At 39.5% G+C, this 19,778-nt stretch overlaps 1 protein-coding gene across 4 annotated transcripts in view; it reads left to right on the top strand.

Annotated features, from left to right (window-relative positions):
* Window positions 1-19,778, top strand: part of LOC149140049 (U1 snRNP-associated protein usp106-like) — a 58,274-nt gene that overhangs the window by 24,280 nt on the left and 14,216 nt on the right. For all 4 annotated transcript variants that reach the window (XR_016264691.1, XR_016264690.1, XM_089449150.1 and 1 more), the window contains exons 5-6: window positions 1,528-1,607; window positions 1,789-1,939. Coding sequence is in view for 2 of the 4 variants with exons in the window: in XM_089449150.1 (XP_089305276.1) it covers window positions 1,528-1,607; window positions 1,789-1,939 (231 nt within the window). In the remaining 2 variants the exon portion in view is untranslated. The remainder of the gene's footprint in view (window positions 1-1,527; window positions 1,608-1,788; window positions 1,940-19,778) is intronic.

Raw genomic sequence — 19,778 nt, 5'->3', positions numbered from 1 at the left:
ACAGAAGTTTTAGTATATGCTAACCTAAGCTTTTGGTAGGCGGAACATGAAGTTCTGAGTTTTAGGACCTGTAGCACTTGAGTTTGAATGCTGATCTGAACTATGACATACAATTGACAGACATGTGAGTACCAGTGAGTCAAACTCAATGGTTAGACTCATTGAAACTGTATTTGGCTTTCCGTTGGATTAACTTGGTCCTTTTAATGGGTTGATCTGTGTTAGACTCGTGAGTCCAAGTCAAATCCAATGAGCTTCATGCAACATTTGTTGTGTAAATTTGCATGTCATGGTTCAATATATCGAATATATATGCAAAAAAATATCATGTGAAACACACACATGTTATAAAGGATACTTATCTCAATTGTGTCTTGTTAAAATTGGACAACTAGGTCCAAACTCCATGTTCTGATGCTCAGATTAAGAGGTTAATATTTTTGTTGGATTCCTCTTTCTGAGAGGTGTAAAATCCATATAAAAATAGTCTTAATCCGATGAGCAGAACTTATATTTTGAATTTATTATTCTTAATAAATTATATGTGCAAGGTCAGCCAGTTTTGTAATGTAGGCTCACATGCCCAACAGATGTGTCACACACCCTCATTGATGGATATATATACAGGAAAAGTTGGAGAGAATTTGAAGAGAACTGAACTCACATCTTCCTCTCTCATCCTAAAAGTACAAGCTACCAGGAGGGTTGTTGTGACACATGCTGGGCTGGCTGACCAAAGGAGACTTTGCTGGTTGAAGCATCCTGTTGACCGCCGAAACGAACACATTCATTTTTCTTGTTACTGATTTGTCTTCTGTAAGATCTGCTTATATGTTCTATCTGCATTTTGCTTATCTACTTGTATGATTGCTGTGAGAAAAGTGAAATTGCTCTTAGCATAGAACATCTACAAAACTTTACATGTCTTAGTCATATCTGATCCATATCTTGCTTGTATCCATACTGGTTACATATTTGAATGGATCTTAAGGGAGGGGAAGATATAATTGGGAAACTTGGAATTCTATATCCACCCACCCACACACACACATGGTAACTTTTTTACTTTTTTTCTTCTATTGTTTGAGCTTTTTAAAGATACTGCTGGGATTTCCTTAGTGGCTGCATCTGATACATATCTCAGACTTCTCTTGGTTGTATCTGTAAAGGTTACATATCTCACTTATATCTTAATCATATCTGATCCATATCTTGCTTTAATCCATATTGGATACAGATTTGTAACTTTTTTGCTTTTTTCTTCTTCTATTGTTCGAGCTTTTCAAAGACGCGGCTGGGATTTCCTTAGTGGCTGCATCTGATACATATCTCAGACGTCTGTTGGTTGTATCCATAAAGGATACATATCTCACTTATATCTTAGTCATATCTGATCCATATTTTACTTTAATCCATATTGGATACAGATTTGTATGGATATGAAGGGAGGGGAGAACATATTTAGAAATGTTTTATAATGAATTATATATATTTGTATGCTCACAAAACGATATGGTTTGTTTGCAGAATTGGAAGGGAAATCTGACAATAAGATTAGGGTAATGGAGCAAGTTGAAGAGCTGAGAGGAAAACGAGCTGATAAACAGGTATCATGACCCTAGGTGTTTGCTTTTTTAAATGGAATGCATTGATTTATTTTAGTGCAACTATTTCAATATTGCCAATGCAGTTTTTTTTGGATTAAATATTAAAATTTTATTTTCTGATATTTAGGCCAACCCATAGTTTGCTTCATAATGTTATTGACTTGCTGTTGTTCATTAACAGGCTATGCTTCTTTTGGAGGCTTTTAATAAGGATAGAGCTATGATGCCTCAACCACTTCAAAATCCTCCTCCACTGGCTCCTTTGCCGTTACCTCCTGATGCACGGACGCAGGAAATGATAATGGAGAAGCTCAAAATGGCTGAGGAACTGGGTATGCCAATTCTATTATTTGTCAAGTTTGAGAGACCTCCAGATGTGGCCATTAGTTGATTCATAGAAAATCAAACAGTTTTTTTAACTTTGCTTTTTTATTGTTTCTGATTCAGTGAATTTGATCATACTTTGGAGTTTGTCTCTAGTCCACTTAAGTCCTATATTTCTGTAAGTAAAGAATCAATCTATGTAGATATCTCAAATTGGAACGATCTATGTAGAGATGAGTACTAAATAACTTTGTTCTTTTGTATATTGGCTTTTTTCCTGCCATTTTTTAATAGTTCAATTTGGCCACAGCAAAAGTTTGAATATTTTTACTTGGAGATGGGGGTGATAATGCTGTGACAAAATAAAAAAATAGAAATCCACATGCAGATTACTCGGTTGATACTAGCATTGATGACATTCCTTTCAAGTTGCAATTATTAGAAATGTTGAGATGACCCTTCGGCACTTCTCTGGGAATATTGAAAGCTTTCATTTCACATTACTAATAGAGTTCAGTAAATGTATGCTGTGCAGTTCGCTTGAATGCTCTTGTTTCTTCTTTTATTCCTATGTATAAACACATTTTTCCCTGAGCACAATGGGTATATCTAGTTTTTTCACTGAAATATTTCTTCAGAAATTTTCAGCTTACACTTTCTGGGTTCTGAAGTTAAAAGACATCATTCACAGTAGCTGTAGAATTCCATTGAAGCTGCCACTGTATAGAAATGTGTACTAGTGGTTTGAATCAATGTTTTAAAATTTGTCTCAGCTTCGAATGTAGAAAATCCACGAAATTCTGATGATCTGCTATAGAGAATAATCTGAAAACCAGTTTCTTTTTACTAAAATAGAGAATTTCTCTACTTCAAATTTGCAGCGGAATAGGAACAGAAATAAAAGCACAGTCACACAATTCGACAACATAGAATTGTTTGGGGAACCCAACTGGGAAAACCCTCTGCTTGTTATTGAAAATTCTATTGAAGAAGGTTGAACAATGGATCTTTTACAATACAATAAAGTTTCATTAGAGAACAACCATGTTCTCTCTGTTTACACTAAACTGAAACACCCTTGCTTGCACCTTGATCCCTGCTTCCTAACCCAAGGAACTCATCCTTCTTCAAACTCCCACAAGCCTCACCTAGGCTCGTTCTCTTTCTCTCACAACCTCCACACACAAACTCGTGCCTTGTATTGCTTGGCCTCAACAACTCGTGCTCACCAAAACAATGATTAAACTTGTGCCTTTGTTCCTCCTTTTAATGGTAATTCAAATGGTTAAAATTAGTGAGTTCTATATTAGGTAAGTCGAACTGGTGGTTCAAAAGTTAACAAAGGCTCACTGTTAGTGTTAACTCGTCCTTCTTGAATTTTAGGAGGCTAACTCAAACTCTTTGCCCTGTTTCCAATACAACTCACACTAGAAGACAAATAACACGACCCTCTATTTTAACACATTGGTTAATTGCTTCATAACTCGTCTTGGGATCCTATCTTTTAGGAGCTTGAGCATGCCAAACAAGAAGCTCGTTCTGACTCCTATGATCAAGGCACAAATCAAGGAACCCTTTTCTCGCTAATATTTTCAACACTCCCTCTTAGCGAGGAAGGTGTTCCTGGAAGAATCTCATCCACCTGGATCTGTCTTCAACTCTACCAAGTTCTCCGCTGTTGAAGCTGCTCCCTCTGAACTTGAAGACTTCCCTGATTTCTTTTGCGGAACCTCCTTTGAAGACCTGTTCTTTCACACCATGCTCTGTGAGTCACCACTTTAGTCATAAGTGCCATTTACCCTGTGTGCCTCTGTGGCGCTTCCTCTGGTTGGAAGTGATATTGGAAGATTCAATTCACTTTTGATCTCCCTTAACCAAATCCTTTGCCACTTGGCTCAAACTCTCCCTATATTGGAAGTCTCTCACTGAGTCGCTGTTTTGACTTGCCCTGGGCTATGCTCCTCATCGTACTGTTGGTCAGCCCAATTACCAACTAGCTTAGACTGAAACTGAGATACTGGCTGGGATCCATCTTGAGAGCTTTATCTTGCTCTTGCTCAACCACCACTTCTCTACTCTGAGCTCTTCTACTTGCTTTGCCACTCAAGGCTGCATCTGTCTCAACCCGCAACTTGTAGAGATACTTCACCCTGACACCTATTTTCTTCTTACATCTAGAAGCTAAGTGTTGGAGGTATGCTTTTCTCTGCTAAAGATGAGATCATATCCCTTGTCCTCAAGGGTAGCTATCGAAACAAGATTCTGACTCAATCTTGGAACATAGAGAACATGTCTGAGATGAAGAGGATTACCTGACTCCCTCTGAAAGATGGCAGTACCAACTCCTCTAATTGCATTGCAATCATCATCTCCTATCTCAATCTGAACTTGTACGTCCTTCTCCTTGAAGTGGACGAAACTCTTCTTGCTCCCGGTCATGTCGAAGGATGTTCCTTAAACACATCTGGCAGATACTTTGCCTCCTCTTCTGCTGATCACTGCAACTTTTGTTACTTCAGAATGCTTGCATCTATAATTGTCAAATCTGCCACTATCAATCTCTCCCTTCTTGTGCTGCTCTTAATGAAGACAAAATTTATGGCTTGGAGGCTGCCCTCTATGACTGTCAAAACTCCTTCTCCAACAATCAACTTAACTCAAACTCTTCATCTTATTTCTTGTTGAATTTCCACGATCTTGGGTCTAGGTTAGAATCTTTGATGCTACCAAAACCAAGAATCTCAACAAGAACTACTTTGCACAACGAAAAATATAAAGTAGTAAATCGCATATGCACAAGTATACACAATTTTTAACAAATATTGTATAATAGTGTAAAACCCAATCTTCGTTATATAAAACCAAATCTGAATAATACAACAGTCTATGGTATACAAGATACAATGGCAAACACGTTGCACATACTCTATGTTGTATCTTGTCCTGCTGGTCCTTTGCTTCCGTACTGTTCACTAGCTGCCCCTTAGTCCTTCAAAGGACAACACATCGAGACTACAGGAGTGCTGCCACCTAACACTACCACAAGTCACTTTTGTTGCATGTGCATGGGATGATCCAATCTACTCTCTACGCTGGCCAATACCTGAGCTCCAAACTGCCTACTAGTGTAGGAATTTACAGGGTAAGTTCCTTAGACAGAACACCAAAGGACACCGCTCACAAACAGATCACAGATCAATACACCAGTACTTTGACGTGGTTAAAACCCTCAAAGAGGGAAACAGTCCACGGCCTGAGCCAACGCTGCCACTTTAGGCAATTTATTAATAAAAGAATGAAAATTTACATAAGCTTCTCTCATGAACGGTTAACCTACAAATGACCCTCCGTGCTCTTTAAATAGAGATCATGGACCAATCGGGTGTTAAGCCACAAATCAAGTGTCGGTAATACCGAGGAGAGAATGAACCGTCGGATCACTACATATCGTGACCGTCGGATTGTAAGTTACAAAATGTACATAGTAAAGAAACACACTTTACCTAACTCTATACTAGACCAAGTTATACTTGACTATTTCCTATGTGTCGGAATATCCTAACATCCCCCCTTAAGAACAACTTGGGATAGGATTGAAGGATTTACAAATATGACACAATAGGGGAAGGAAGGAGGCACTAGAGCCTATCCTCCCTTAGTGACAACTTCCTGAACTCCAACCATAAATCGAAGTTTAGTGAACTTCGCCTCTGTGAGAGCCTTTGTAAAGATGTCTGCAACTTGATCATCTGTTGAACAATATTGCAGTTCAAGAACATGGTCGTGGATGAGCTTTCCGATGAAGTGCATGTGCAGTTCAATGTGTTTGCTGCGTTGATGTTGGACTGGATCTTTGCATAGTTGAATGGCACTTTGATTATCACACCAAAGTGTAGTCGGATGCTGCTGCTGAAAGCCAAACTCTGACAGGATCTGACGAAGCCACAAGGCTTCCTTACTAGCTTCTACGGCACCACGATACTCTGCTTCTGCTGAAGAAAGAGAAATGGCACCTTGTTTCTTGCAAGCCCATGTAATAGGTCCTGTACCAAGAGTGAACACATAACCTGCAGTAGACTTCCGATCATCAGGGTCACCAGCCCAATCAGAATCAGTGAAACCAACCAATAGAGGAGATGCTTCGGCACTGTAATGAATCCCAAATTGAACTGTACCTCGAACATAACGAAGTATTATTTTATCTTCTTTCCAATGACTTTCACGTGGGTTTTGCATAAACCGAGCAACAAGACCAACAACAAAGGAAAGGTCAGGACGAGTATGGGTTAGATACAAAAGTTTTCCTACAAGTTGACGGTATAAGGTAGCATCGACTTTAGGAGAAGTACAAGTGACTAAAAGTTTGACTCCAAACTGAAAGGGAGAAGGGGCTGGCTTACAGTCTTCCATGTGAAAATGGCGTAGAATATCACAGGCATACTTGGACTGGGAAAGGGAAATACCTTCCTTGGATTGCAAGACTTGAAGACCAAGAAAATAATGTAAGTGTCCTAAGTCTGTCATTTCAAACTTCCTTTTAAGGCTAGACTTCACATGGTTTATAAGGTTGGGATCACTACCAGTCAGGATAAGATCATCACCATAAAGAACAAGAATGATAAGAGACTTGCCCACTTTCTTGGTGTAGACAATATTGTCAGAATGACACCTAGAAAAGCCATTTTCTAAAAGAAAGTTATCCATTTTGGCATACCAAGCTCGAGGAGCTTGCTTGAGACCATAAAGGGATTTCTTAAGCCGACATACAAGGCTGGAGTCTGTTTTTATAAAGCCAATAGGTTGTTCCATATAGATTTCTTCATGCAAGTCCCCATGCAAGAAAGCAGATTTAACATCCATCTGATGGACTTCCCATTTGAAAGAGGCAACAAGGGAAAGAACAAGGCGGATAGAGTTCATTTTGGCAACAGGGGAGAAGGTTTCAGTGTAGTCAATGCCTTCAACTTGTGAAAAACCCTTAGCAAGAAGACGAGCTTTATGTTTATCAACTTTCCCATCTAGTCCATACTTGGTTCTGTAAACCCATTTGCATCTAACAAGTTTTCGTCCCTTTGGTAGAGGAACAAGATCCCGTGTATCATTTGCCAATAATGAACGATATTCTTCATTCATAGCTGCTTCCCAATCTGGATGGCCTGAAGCTTCTGCAAAGGTGTCAGGATCATGATTTACTGAAGCTTGAGCCAGTAAAGAAGAGGCTCTATCAAACTGAGAACGTGTACGTTGCTGATCTGTAGGATCACCGGCAAGATCACCTGCTGCATCCCGAGTAGCACGGACCCATCTTGGAAGCTGAGGAGCTGAAGGAGGATCCTGAGAAGGTGGGGGAGGATTTTCATCCTCGCTTTCATCATTTGACGAAGAAATATTTTCAAAAGTAGAAGAGATAGGGAGAGGTGGCACATCCGCCGAACTAGGCTCGCAGGCCGATATATTTTCAGCAAATTTTACATCTCTTCTAATGATAACATTCTTGGACTTAAGTGGAATAAGTCTATATCCTTTGACATCTTCAGAATATCCAACAAAAATACATTTTTCACTCTTAGGTTCTAAAGCTTTATTTTTCTCATCTGGAATATGGGCCCATGCTTCACTTCCAAAAACACGAAAGTGACTCACATCTGGTTTAATTGAGCTCCATGCTTCTTCTGGAGTGATATTCTTTAAAACCTTTGTAGGAGTGCGATTTATTATGTAATTTGCACAGTTAATTGCTTCTGCCCAATAATTAAGACTAAGTCCTTTAGATTGAAGCATACAATTAGCCATTTCCTTTAAGGTGCGATTCTTCCTTTCAGCTACACCATTTCGTTGTGGAGTATATGGAAGAGTATGTTGCATTTGAATTCCATGCTCAGTGCAAAAGTTGATGAAGTTGTTTTTAACATATTCTTCGCCATTATCAGATCTTAGCTTAAGAATTTAATGTCCAGATTGTTTTTCAACAAAGTCCTTAAAGGCCAAGAACATGTTAAATACTTCACTCTTGAGTTTTAAGAAGTATACCCAAGTGCGTCTGGAGAAATCATCAATGAGAAATACTTGTAGCCAGAGAAGGAAACAACTAGAAGTGGACCACATAAATCACTATGCACAAGCTGTAAAGGGGTTGAGGCGTGCCAAGAGGCACGTTTTTCAAAACTGTCCCGATGATGTTTTCCGAGTACACATCCGGAACAAACACCATCTCTGCAAGATACCATTGGAAGACCTGTCACCATATTTTCTTTACATAGATTCTGAAGAGAGCGATAGTTTAAGTGACCAAATCTCTCGTGCCAAAGTTTGCTCACTTCTTGATTATGAGCAACAAATATTGAGGGAAGATTTGATGACCCAAAGTTGTGAAACTTATACAACCTTGTAGAATCATCAGCAATGCCAGTAGCTAAAATCTCTCTAGGATCTCTTACGTCCTTAATTACAACATCGTGAGGTGAAAATTCAACGATTTTACCTTCACCTGAATGAGTTATCTGATATACAGATAGAAGGTTGCAGGATAAGGTTGGAACACATAATACATAATTAAACTGACCATTGTCTATATGAACAACTCTAGTCCCTACAACACTAAGAGATCTATCATCACCAACATATATATTTTTGGTGTTACAATCATTTAAAGAAGAAAACATGGCTTTGTTTTTGGCCATGTGATAAGAAGCTCCAGAATCAATGAGCCACTCATGAGAATGAGAAGAAGAAGATACATTTAGTGCATAGCCAGACCGAGATGCTTGACAACCACATGCAGAAAGTGCCATTCCTGAAGATGAAGTTGAAGTTGAAGAGTGCTCCAAATGGATGTTATGCTTCTTCATTGCTGCTTCCAAGGCTTCCATCTTCTTAAAGCATTTGGATTCTAAGTGGCCATCTCGATTACAAAAGTTGCAATGTATATCAGTCTTCTTCCCTTTGTTTTTATTTGTCTTATCATTTTGTTGAAATGATTTTTCATTTTGAGGCTGAAATTGCTTAGGACCCTTGTTTGGTTTAGGACCATTCGTTTTAGGATATAACTTCTTAGGATTCTTTGGATTTGGTTGCTGTTGGGCGGCTAACGCTTTCTTAGAAGAGTTTCCAAGATTAAGAAGACCAAGGTGTAAGAGTTTTTCTTGTTCTCTTATTAAAGAATCACAAAAAGAATCAAAGGAAGGGGACTTGTAGTCTTGTCCTTGAGAAATGAAGGCTTCTCTTGTAGAATGGAAGGTGGAAAAAAACGCAGAGTAGGCTGGTCCCAACTTAGTAAGAATGGAATAGATAAGGTTACTATCTTCTTTCTTAACCTTAACACCTTCCAAGAGAAGTCTAAGGGTCTTGAACTTGGACAAAAAATCTTCAATGCAAGAAAAATTATTGGGGTCCAATGTAAACAACTCATTTTCTAGTTGATGGGCTCTAAGTTCATTTTTAATTCCAAAGTCTTTAGTAATCTGTTTCATTGCTTCATCAGGAGCATCAAGTTCTGCAATATGGAATCTAAGATCTGGAGAAATAGACATCCCTATCAACCCACATGCTTGGTCTTGCCTATTTTCCCATTTAGCTGCCTTATATTCATCTTTCGGTTTGGTTTCTTGGCCTGTGGCTATTCTGTAGAAACCTTTACTTCTAAGTAAATCCACAATGTAGGACCACCATTGGAAGTAGTTGGTGCTGTCAAGAATAACTTGGCATGGACTTTCCATTTTAACAGAAATTGAAGCTATAGATGCTAAAACTAAGTGTTCCAATGGAAAGATCTCGAAAAATTAGGCTGTTTAAAAAAAAAGGGTTCTGAAAACGGCTTCCGGATGAAGAAGTTATGGCTTTTTGAAGAAAATTTGATGAAGTCGCCGACGAAGTGCGGGAATGTGCGGAAATGAAAAATTCGCCCCCACAAAAAGGAGACTTGAACTCAAGACCTCTACTCTCATAAATTAGCTTTGGACCAAGTGAGCTATACAAAAAGTTTGAGAGAGAGGGGGGGTTGAAGCTTTGGGTTGCGTGCTTGCTTTGAGAAAGCTCTTTTTCCCTACAAAACAAAAAAAAAAAACACAAAACCCAACACGGACATACAGAAAAAACGAACCTTGCGGCTCGAAGTTAGCTTTAGCCAGAAACTAAATATTTTCCTCAATGTTTCTGATTTTCCGAGATCACACTAAGGCGCAACGGAAAAGAGCATACGCATGAGAAAAATCCTTCCTTTCTGTTTCTGATTTGCCCAGATCTCATAGAGTTGCTGGGCAAAGAGCATACGCAGAAATGAAAGGTATAGATCCGGTAATAAAAAAAGCTAAATAAACCGAAACCGAAATAAACAGAGAGAAAATAACTGTAAACTGCAAATAAACACTGTATACCTCCAGATCTTAAAAATGACATAGCTAGGGCTGCCGGAAACCTTTTCGCGTGAAACGAAAGGGGTTCCTCACTGGAACAGATGCTCCCAACACAACAGAGCAGTCCTCTCGGCTCGAAAGCAGTCAGAAACAATAGATCTAGGAAACGGTAGTCGGATGCAGTTCTACCGGCTTCAGATTTGGATCACTAACGGACGCGGCCCTCATATAGCTCTGATACCATGTAGGAATTTACAGGGTAAGTTCCTCAGACAGAACACCAAAGGACACCGCTCACAAACAGATCACAGATCAATACACCAGTACTTTGACGTGGTTAAAACCCTCAAAGAGGGAAACAATCCACGACCTGAGCCAACGCGGCCACTTCAGGCAATTTATTAATAAAAGAATGAAAATTTACATAAGCTTCTCTCATGAACGGTTAACCTACAAATGACTCTCCATGCTCTTTAAATAGAGATCATGGACTAATCGAGTGTTAAGCCACAGATCAAGTGTCGATAATACCGAGGAGAGAATGAACCGTCGGATCACTACATATCGTGACCGTCGGATTGTAAGTTACAAAATGTACATAGTAAAGAAACACACTTTACCTAACTCTATATTAGACCAAGTTATACTTAACTATTTCCTATGTGTCGGAATATCCTAACAACTAGTAGCCTCTTTTGTCCATCAAAGAGTTACCCATAAGGCTCCAAATTTCACCCAATCTTTAGCGATCTTTGTCACTTAATGATTGCTAGTCTAGGGCTACTTTGGGTAGCCAACATAGTGCCCTCCACCAAATCAATGGCACCCAATCCTTCACTATAAATTCTGCTCCTAATTGAGGTCTCCAACTACCCAAGTTGACCTCAATACATGGCACTTATAGGCTGCAATAATTCAATCCATACTAGCACTGATCCTCATACATTCAATCCTACACAAAACACATCACGCATACAAATCCCATGTCACAAAGCACTGATGTAGACTGCTGTGCTTGATTGTTCCTGGTTAGGGCACATGACACGCTGCAACAATCCTAAATCATTCACCCAAACAACCCTCACTTGCTAGGGCTTCCTTTCACAACGATCTCGCAGCTCCAGGCTAGAGGTCTGGGCTAAAATCATCCCCCAAACAACGCTTTTCACACCCCTGTACACCTGCGGCTTCTCTGGATTCCTTACAACAGAGATTAGGCTCCTTGTACAAGTGTTTTTATGCTTGCGACATACCTATAAGGCACAGTTAAAGCTGTAGCTTACTTAGGAGAGTTACCCACACAAAAATAGCCACAAATAACCTTCAATACTTGCCTCTTTCCTTGCGGCTGTTCCTGAGGTAACCCGAACATGTAATTAGAAGAAGAATCATGCCAAAACCCAACCCTTTCTCTACCACGTCGTGTTCTCCACTCCTACGTTGCCTTAGATGTGTTTACACAAGAGATGAATGCACTTTGATGGTCTAAACGACCTCCACTCACCTATTTATACACAAATAGAAGGGCTCCACGAATTAGATGAAGGGACATGTCTATTGGATGAATTCCTCAAGCCTACACGACTTGATTGTTCAAACATTAATTGTCAACTTCAGAAATTCATAAGTTCATTTCTAGAGCTGTGATTTGAGTGATCTTTGAAGCGTTGAAATCATAACGCCAAGCTCTATCACCTCAATTTTTCTCATGCTCAAATTTATCATGGTTTTGGCCCAAATCCCAATGGGTGCAAATTCCATACTTGGGTTCCAAGCCGACAAGTGACTCTTGTGGTGCTTCTCCATGCAAACCTCGAACCCTAACGCTTGGAGTACCTCCCAAGCCGCTAAAAAATCAACACTCCCTCTTAGCGAGGGAGGTACTTCGAAGACTAGGAAGTAACTCATCATCATCATCACTACTTGCAACACTAGCCCAACTCTTGGCACTCGCAATTGCAACAGTCCCTGTTTTGTGAACTACGCCTCTCTCGGAAGTGTCACTGTCACTGTTGGAAGCACCTGCTTCTTCTTCTTTTCATGTAATGTCTTCCACTCTCTCCATGATTCCTTCTTGGCAGCGATATGAGCACCCTTGCTCCCCATTGACCACGCGCTCTTCTTGCACTGCAAAGTCTTCCTCTGAATCTGCCAGCTCCCTCTAGAACTCGACTCCCTCCAAGTCTCTGGAATCTGGACCTTCTTCTCGGGAGCCTGTACATGCTCCTCTGAAGCTTGCGTTTGCACCTGCACTTGCTTCTCTGGAACCTGCACTTGTTCCACTTGCTTCTCATGATCCATAGGCTTGTTCGTCAGCTTATGTAGACCATGCTCTCTAACTCCAAGCACGATACCATCAGAACTAGAGTCTCTAGGCTTGAGTTTTGCCTTCCCATCTTGGAACAAGACCTCAAACCCCTTCTTCTCGATCATCGAGACATAAATCATGCTATATCTGAGTCCTGGTCCGAACGGTGCATCCTGGACCCACATCACTCGTCTTGTCTCCATTCTAAATGGCACAACACCGGATCCTTGGATCTCCTTCTGACTCTTTTTGCCCAACACCATGTGCAACTTTGAGTCCCATTCAGCCAGAGTCTCAAAAACTTCTTGTGACCTTGTCATATGTTTTTTCGCACCACTGTCCACGTACCATCCATCCTCATCGATAGTACCTTGCGAGAAATGAGAGATCATAACAAAGTCCTCCTCTTCCAATCTCTTGGTAAGATCATTTATCTCAGTAGAAGTGGCAACGTCGATGACCTAATTTCCTTTCTTCTCGTCATCTCCCTTCTTCTTCATTGGACATCTCGACGAAAGATGACCCATCTCGCCACAACTGAAACACTTGACCTTACCCAAGTCCTTCTTCTGCTCACCGTTCGTTCGAGCTACAAGTCATCATCGAAAGTCTTCTTCTTTGGATGAAGATCCTCGTCTTGCAACTCTTCTTGAATGGAGTCGTCCCATAACCTATTCCAGTTTGGCAACTTCTTTTTGGAAACAATCCCTTTGATAAAGGGCTTACATTCCTTGGTGAACCCTTTTAAAGAAATCCTTACCATATCTCCATCTGAAAATAGTCACACTGACGACAACAAGCTCATCTTTGACCTGAGACAATCTCGTCAGATACAAAGTCACACCTTCACCTTTTATCATCTTGGTGGACTTCAACTTATCCTCCAATACCAATACTTGGTTCTCGTTCTTATTCCAGAACAAATTTTGAAAAGCCATCCACATCTCATGTGCGGTGTTCTTCCCGGACAAATGAGGTATTAAGGCATCCTTCACACCATCAAGGATTATCAATCTCGCCCTCGTATCCAAATCCTCGTACACTACCAACTCCTTTGGGTCAGTTGGCTTCTTTATGGCTTTCTCGATGAACTCCTAGACCCTGTTGACCTGCAAGACCAACTTGATCCTTTTCTTCCTTGCACTATAGTTGGACAACCCCTCCAACCTGTCCTCATACCGAATACCAGCTTGCAACTTTGATATGGTCACCTACAATGTGACCAACTCCCTCTTAAGCTGTACTGCGTTGTGCACAACTTTGATTCACTGACTTCGAAACCCCTCCAACCTGTCCTCATACCGAATACCAGCTTGCACATTTGATATGGTCACCTACAATGTGACCAACTCCCTCTTAAGCTGTACTGCGTTGTGCACAACTTTGATTCACTGACTTCGAAAGTAGCTTAGACACGCTCTGATACCATGTTGAATTTCCATGATCTTGGGTCTAGCTTAGAATCTTAAAATCTTTGACGCTACCAAACCAAGAATCTCAACAAGAACTACTTTGCACAACAAAAAATACAAAGTAGTAAATCACATATGCACAAGTATACACAATTTTTAACAAATATTGTACAATAATGTACAATATTTAACAAATATTGTACAATAATGTACAATATTTAACAAATATTGTACAATAATGTACAATATTTAACAAATATTGTACAATAATGTACACAACCCAATCTTGGTTATATTAAACCAAATCTAAATAATACAACAGTTTATGGTATACAAGATACAATGACGAACACGCTGCGCAGATTGTATGTTGTATCTTGTCTTGCCAGTCCCTTGCTTCTGTACTGCTCACTAGCTACCCCTTAGTCCTTCAAAGGACAACACATCGAGACTCTAGGAGGGTTGCCATCTAACACTATCGCAAGTCACTTCTGCTGCATGTATACAGGCTGATCCGATCTACTCTCTAGTCTGGCCAATACCTGAGCTCCAATCTGCATACTAGTAGCCTATTTCGTCCATCAAAGAGCTAATCATAAGGCTCCAAACTTCACCCAATCTTCAACTATCTTCGTCACTTCAAGACTGCTAGTCTAGGGCTACTTTGGGTAGCCAACACATTGCCCTCCACCGGATCAATGCCACCCAATCCTTCACTATAAGATCTGCTCCTGATTGAGGTCTCCAACTGCCCAAGTTGACCTTAATACATGGAACTTATAGGCTGCAATAATTCTGTCCATACTCGGACTGATCCTCTAGCATTCAATCCTACACAAAAAACATCAACCATACAGATCCTATGTCACAAAGTGCTGATGTAGACTGTTGTCCTTGACAGTTCTTGGTTAGGGCACTTGACACGCTGCAACAACCCTAAATCATTCACCCAAACAACCCTTACTTGTTGCGGCTTCCTTTCACAGTGATCTCCCAGCTCCAGGCTATAGGTTTGGGCAAAAATCAGCCCCCAAACAACCCTTTTCACAACCCTGTACACCTTCGGCTTCTATGGATTCCTTACAACAAAGATTAGTCTCCTTGTACAAGTGTTTTAGGCCTGCAACATACCTATAAGGCACAACTAAAGTTGCGACTTACTTAGGAGAGTCACACACAAAAATAGCCACAAATAACCTTAGCACTTAACACTTTGCTGTTTCTCTTAAGGTAACTCAGACCTGTAATTAGAAGAAGAATCATGCCAAAACCCAACCCTTTCTCCACCACGTCGTGTTCTCCACTCCTACATTGCCTTAGAGGTGTTCACAAAAGAGATGAATGCACTTGGATGGTCTAAATGACCTCCACTCACCTCCTATTTATACACAAAAGAAAGGGCTCTATGAATTAGATGACTAGACATGTCTATTGGACAAATTCCTCAAGCCTACATGACTTGATTGTCCAAACATTAATTTTCAACTTCAAAAATTCATAACTTCATTTCTAGAGCTTCGATTCGAGTGATCTTTGAAGCGTTGGAATTGGCACGCCAAGCTCTATCACCTCAAATTTTCTCATGCTCAAATTCATCATGGTTTTGTCCCAAATCCTGATGGGTGCAAAATTCCATGCTTGGGTTCCAAGCCGACAAGTGACTCTTGTGGTGCTTTGCCCTCCAAACTTTGAACCCCAAGGCTTGGAGTACCTCCCAAGCTACTAAAAAATCAACATTTCCAATACAACGTCACTAGAAGACAAATAAACAAAACTACTATTTTAACACATTAGTTAACTGCTTCATAACTCGTCTCGGGCTCCTATCTTTTAGGAGCTCGAGCATGCCAAAGAAGAAACTCGTTTTGGCACATATCAAGGAACCCTCTTCTCACTAATATTTTCAACATCGAAGTTAGTTTAGGGTCAACTTGGTCTTGGAATGGCTCAGAATAATCTGATTTCAATGGTTTGGTTTACTAAAATACATAAAATATTTAAATTATAATGAAAACAATATATTTTAAAGATTCCAAACCTTTAGAGACAAAATATGCATAGTCTGCTCATGTATATAATATCAAAATGGCACGAGATGCAATACATATCAACAACAAAATACATAATCAACGAGGCTCTAAATGGCTTCTAGAGTCCAAGAAATATGGCACAAACTATTGGCCTATTACATAGCACATAGTACAAATCATTGATCAACATGATTAGTTATGAAAGTCGTTACCATTGCTAGAAATGGGATCTTGAGTAAGAGCTTCAAAATCATTCTTTGGCTTAGAATCTTTGGACTCCTTAGGGACATCTACGACTACAATAATATTACTAGTAGAAGCACAAGCTGGCCAATCTACACGACTAGTGCTTTCCTGTGCAATGCATAAGCTGGCTCTTACTAGTTTATTTGAATCCAAACCAATCCTCCCTAGTTCAACCCATCAATATCAAAATCAATATGAAACTCTATTGGGTGAGACCTCTACCTATTTTGAGGTTGGATTAATGGCATCCATATTAGGTCATTTGTTCAACAACTGGGTGTGCCGTAGCTAGAGGTTGTATTGCACAAAGACAAGATCATTCAACCATTTTTGTTCCAAGTGGTTTCTCTTTTTTTGTGTGCTCAAAGATAGACCAATGATGTTCACACCTAGAAGCATTACAATTTTGGTTCAGGACTCGAATTGCTAGTTTTGCAATTGAGGACATTGGCTACCTAATGACTTCCACTGATGATTGCAAAGCCAACATTAGTTAAACAAATTAGATTATGACTTTGCCAAAATTTTTGTAGTATTTAACTATGTTCTACCAAGACTTTAGGATGAGGATGCGGGTGCAGGAAGATGCACAAAGGGGGTGTGTGGAAGTACCCTCAAATTTTAGGGAAATTTAAGGGGGAAAGGGAAATGTCGGTGTGTGTGTGTGTGTGTATATATATATATATATTATTGCGTGTGTTTGTCTATATATATGTGTGTGCAAATCCACGTTCAATAATGAAAACATAAATACATTTATCCATACATAATTGAATTAAATAATGAAATACACTAGTCCATATTCATCATTCATACTAATACATACATCATTCATACTCATCATTCATCCGTACACCACAAGATTCAATAATGAAATACATTGACTCATGTTCATCATTCATCATACATCATTCTAGAATCTATATTGATTTAAAAATTACATTTTTCATTCATCATACATCATTCTAAAACCTATATTGATTTAAAAATTACATTTGTCGTTCGTAATTCTAAATTCATTTAAAATTTAAATTCATCATTCATCATTCTAGAATCTAATGAGTACTAAGCAAAATAGAATATAGTAGATAATGAAGTCTATAGACTGGAATAGTAAATTGATATAGCTCAAAATCAAAAATAGTGAAGAGTGACAAGTCAAAGAATCATTTTGAGGTCATCGATATCTAGAGTCATGACTCAAAAGTTACTAAAAATTAAAAATGGACAATGAGCAATGAAGGAGCGCCGTAGGGGAGGAGAGGCAACATTTAACTGGTAAGTCTGATAACGTCATATGGAGGAGAGACAATACTAGTAAATCAAATAGTGTCGCAAAGAGGAGAGGCAATACTTAACTGGTAAGTAAGATAGTGTCGCAGGGTAAGTTGAGCAAGATGTAAGCTTGGTAGTCGAATGAGGGAGTTAGGGATTGCAAATTAGTTTAGATTTTGATATTTGTTATGCATTTTTCTTTTTAGTTTTATTTATTTATTTATTTTGTTTTTCATAATTATTTATTTATTTTTGATAATTTTAAGGGTTATTAAAAAAATTTGAGGGGGATGCGTCCCCCCTCAAAAGGGGTGCTTTTGACCCTTGAAGCGCCCCCTTTGGGGGAACATGTCCCCCACACTAGGGAAACATTCCCCCTACGTCTCCCATCGTCTCCCCAAAAGGGGGGCGCGGGGAAATGTTTCCCCGGTCGTCCTCCTGTCCTAGGTGTGTGGGAAACATAAGGTGTGTGCAGCCCACCCTAGGGGACATGTCCCCATGGAACACTGGTATTTAAAGTTTAAATAATTGAACTTGAAGATCCATTCCATTCATCACTTGAAATCATTTTATTCAAGTTCTATGCATTGGAAGGAGAAAGTGAGTTGCAAAACTTGTTATGGTATGCTTAACGGGGTTCATGCTCTTGGCATTTTCTCATTAGGTTCAATACCCATGAGTGGTTGTAGTTGTGCTTTGTGATGCGCTTGGCATGCTTTGATCCAATCTTGTTTGTCTGTCGTCAAGCATGAGGTCTACGCAAGGTGCAAGATATGAGCTCCAAAATATAGTCTTGTATTTGGACATCTTACCAGCAAGAACATGGTTAGAAGCACGATGTGTGATAATTTGAACAAGATTTACCTCTTTTATTGACATAACAATCTTATCCAAAAGTTGAAATAAAATGTTTGTATTTTTGTTTTTCATTATTATTTATTTATTTTTTATAATTCCAAGGGTTATTAGACAAAATTGAGGGGGATGCATTCCCCCTCAAAGGGGGTGCTTCTGCCCCCAGAAGCAGCAGAAGCACCCCTTTTGGGGGAACATGTCCCTAAATTGGGGAAATGTTCCCCCCTATGTCTCCCTTCTCCCCAATAGGTGAGCATGGGGAAATGTTTCCCCAGTCATACCCCCGCCCTAGGTATGTGGGAAACATGAGGTGCGTGCTCCCCACCCCGGGGGACATGTCCCCATGGAACACTGGTATTTAAAGTTTACATAATTGAACTTGAAGATCTATTCTATTCATCAATTGAAATCATTTTCTTCAAGTTCTATGCATTGGAAAGAGAAAGTGAGTTGCAAAACTTGTTATGGTATGCTTAACAAGGTTCTTGCCCTTGTTAATTCTCACTAGGTTCAATATACCCATGAGTGGTTTTAGTTGTGCTTTGTGATGCGCTTGGCATGCTTTTATCCAATCCTGTTTTCTCCCCAATTGTTGGGCATGGGGAAATGTTTCCCCAGTCATACCCCTGCCCTAGGTATGTGGGAAACATGAGGTGCGTGCTCCCCACCCCGGGGGACATGTCCCCATGGAACACTGGTATTTAAAGTTTAAATAATTGAACTTGAAGATCTATTCTATTCGTCAATTGAAATCATTTTCTTCAAGTTCTATGCATTGGAAAGAGAAAGTGAGTTGAAAAACTTATTATGGTATGCTTAACAAGGTTCTTGCCCTTGTTAATTCTCACTAGGTTCAATATACCCATGAGTGGTTTTAGTTGTGCTTTGTGATGCGCTTGGCATGCTTTTATCCAATCCTGTTTGTCTGTTTTCAAGCATGAGGTCTATGCAATGTGCAACACATGGGCTCCAAAACATGGTCTTGTATTTGGACATCTTACCAGCAAGAACATAGTTAGAAGCATTATGTGATAATTTGAACAATTTTTACCTCTTTTATTGACATAACAATTTTATCCAAAAGTTGAAATAGAATGTTTTCATTTTTCACCTTATCAGATGCATCAACAGATTTCAAAAACATGGTTCCGTTGGAAATACACAGTCATACTGAGAGGTGGGGCGAATCAGTATCACTTGGATTTAAATTATTTTCAAAAATAAAATCTCATCACATAATCAATCATCAATACAATGTGTAAAAATTTAAAACAGAGATTAAAGTGAAATTCGAACTTGAAGAAGAAACAATTGATTATGCTTTTCAAACAGTCTTTAATTTTTTACAATCACTTGTGAGGACACGAATC

Source organism: Pinus tabuliformis, chromosome X (assembly GCF_031772625.1).
Source record: "Pinus tabuliformis cultivar Carrire ecotype Pingquan chromosome X, CPIR1, whole genome shotgun sequence".
Lineage (NCBI taxonomy): Eukaryota > Viridiplantae > Streptophyta > Pinopsida > Pinales > Pinaceae > Pinus > Pinus tabuliformis.
Note: the sequence above shows the minus strand (reverse complement) of the source record. Positions and strands in the feature narration are given on the sequence as shown.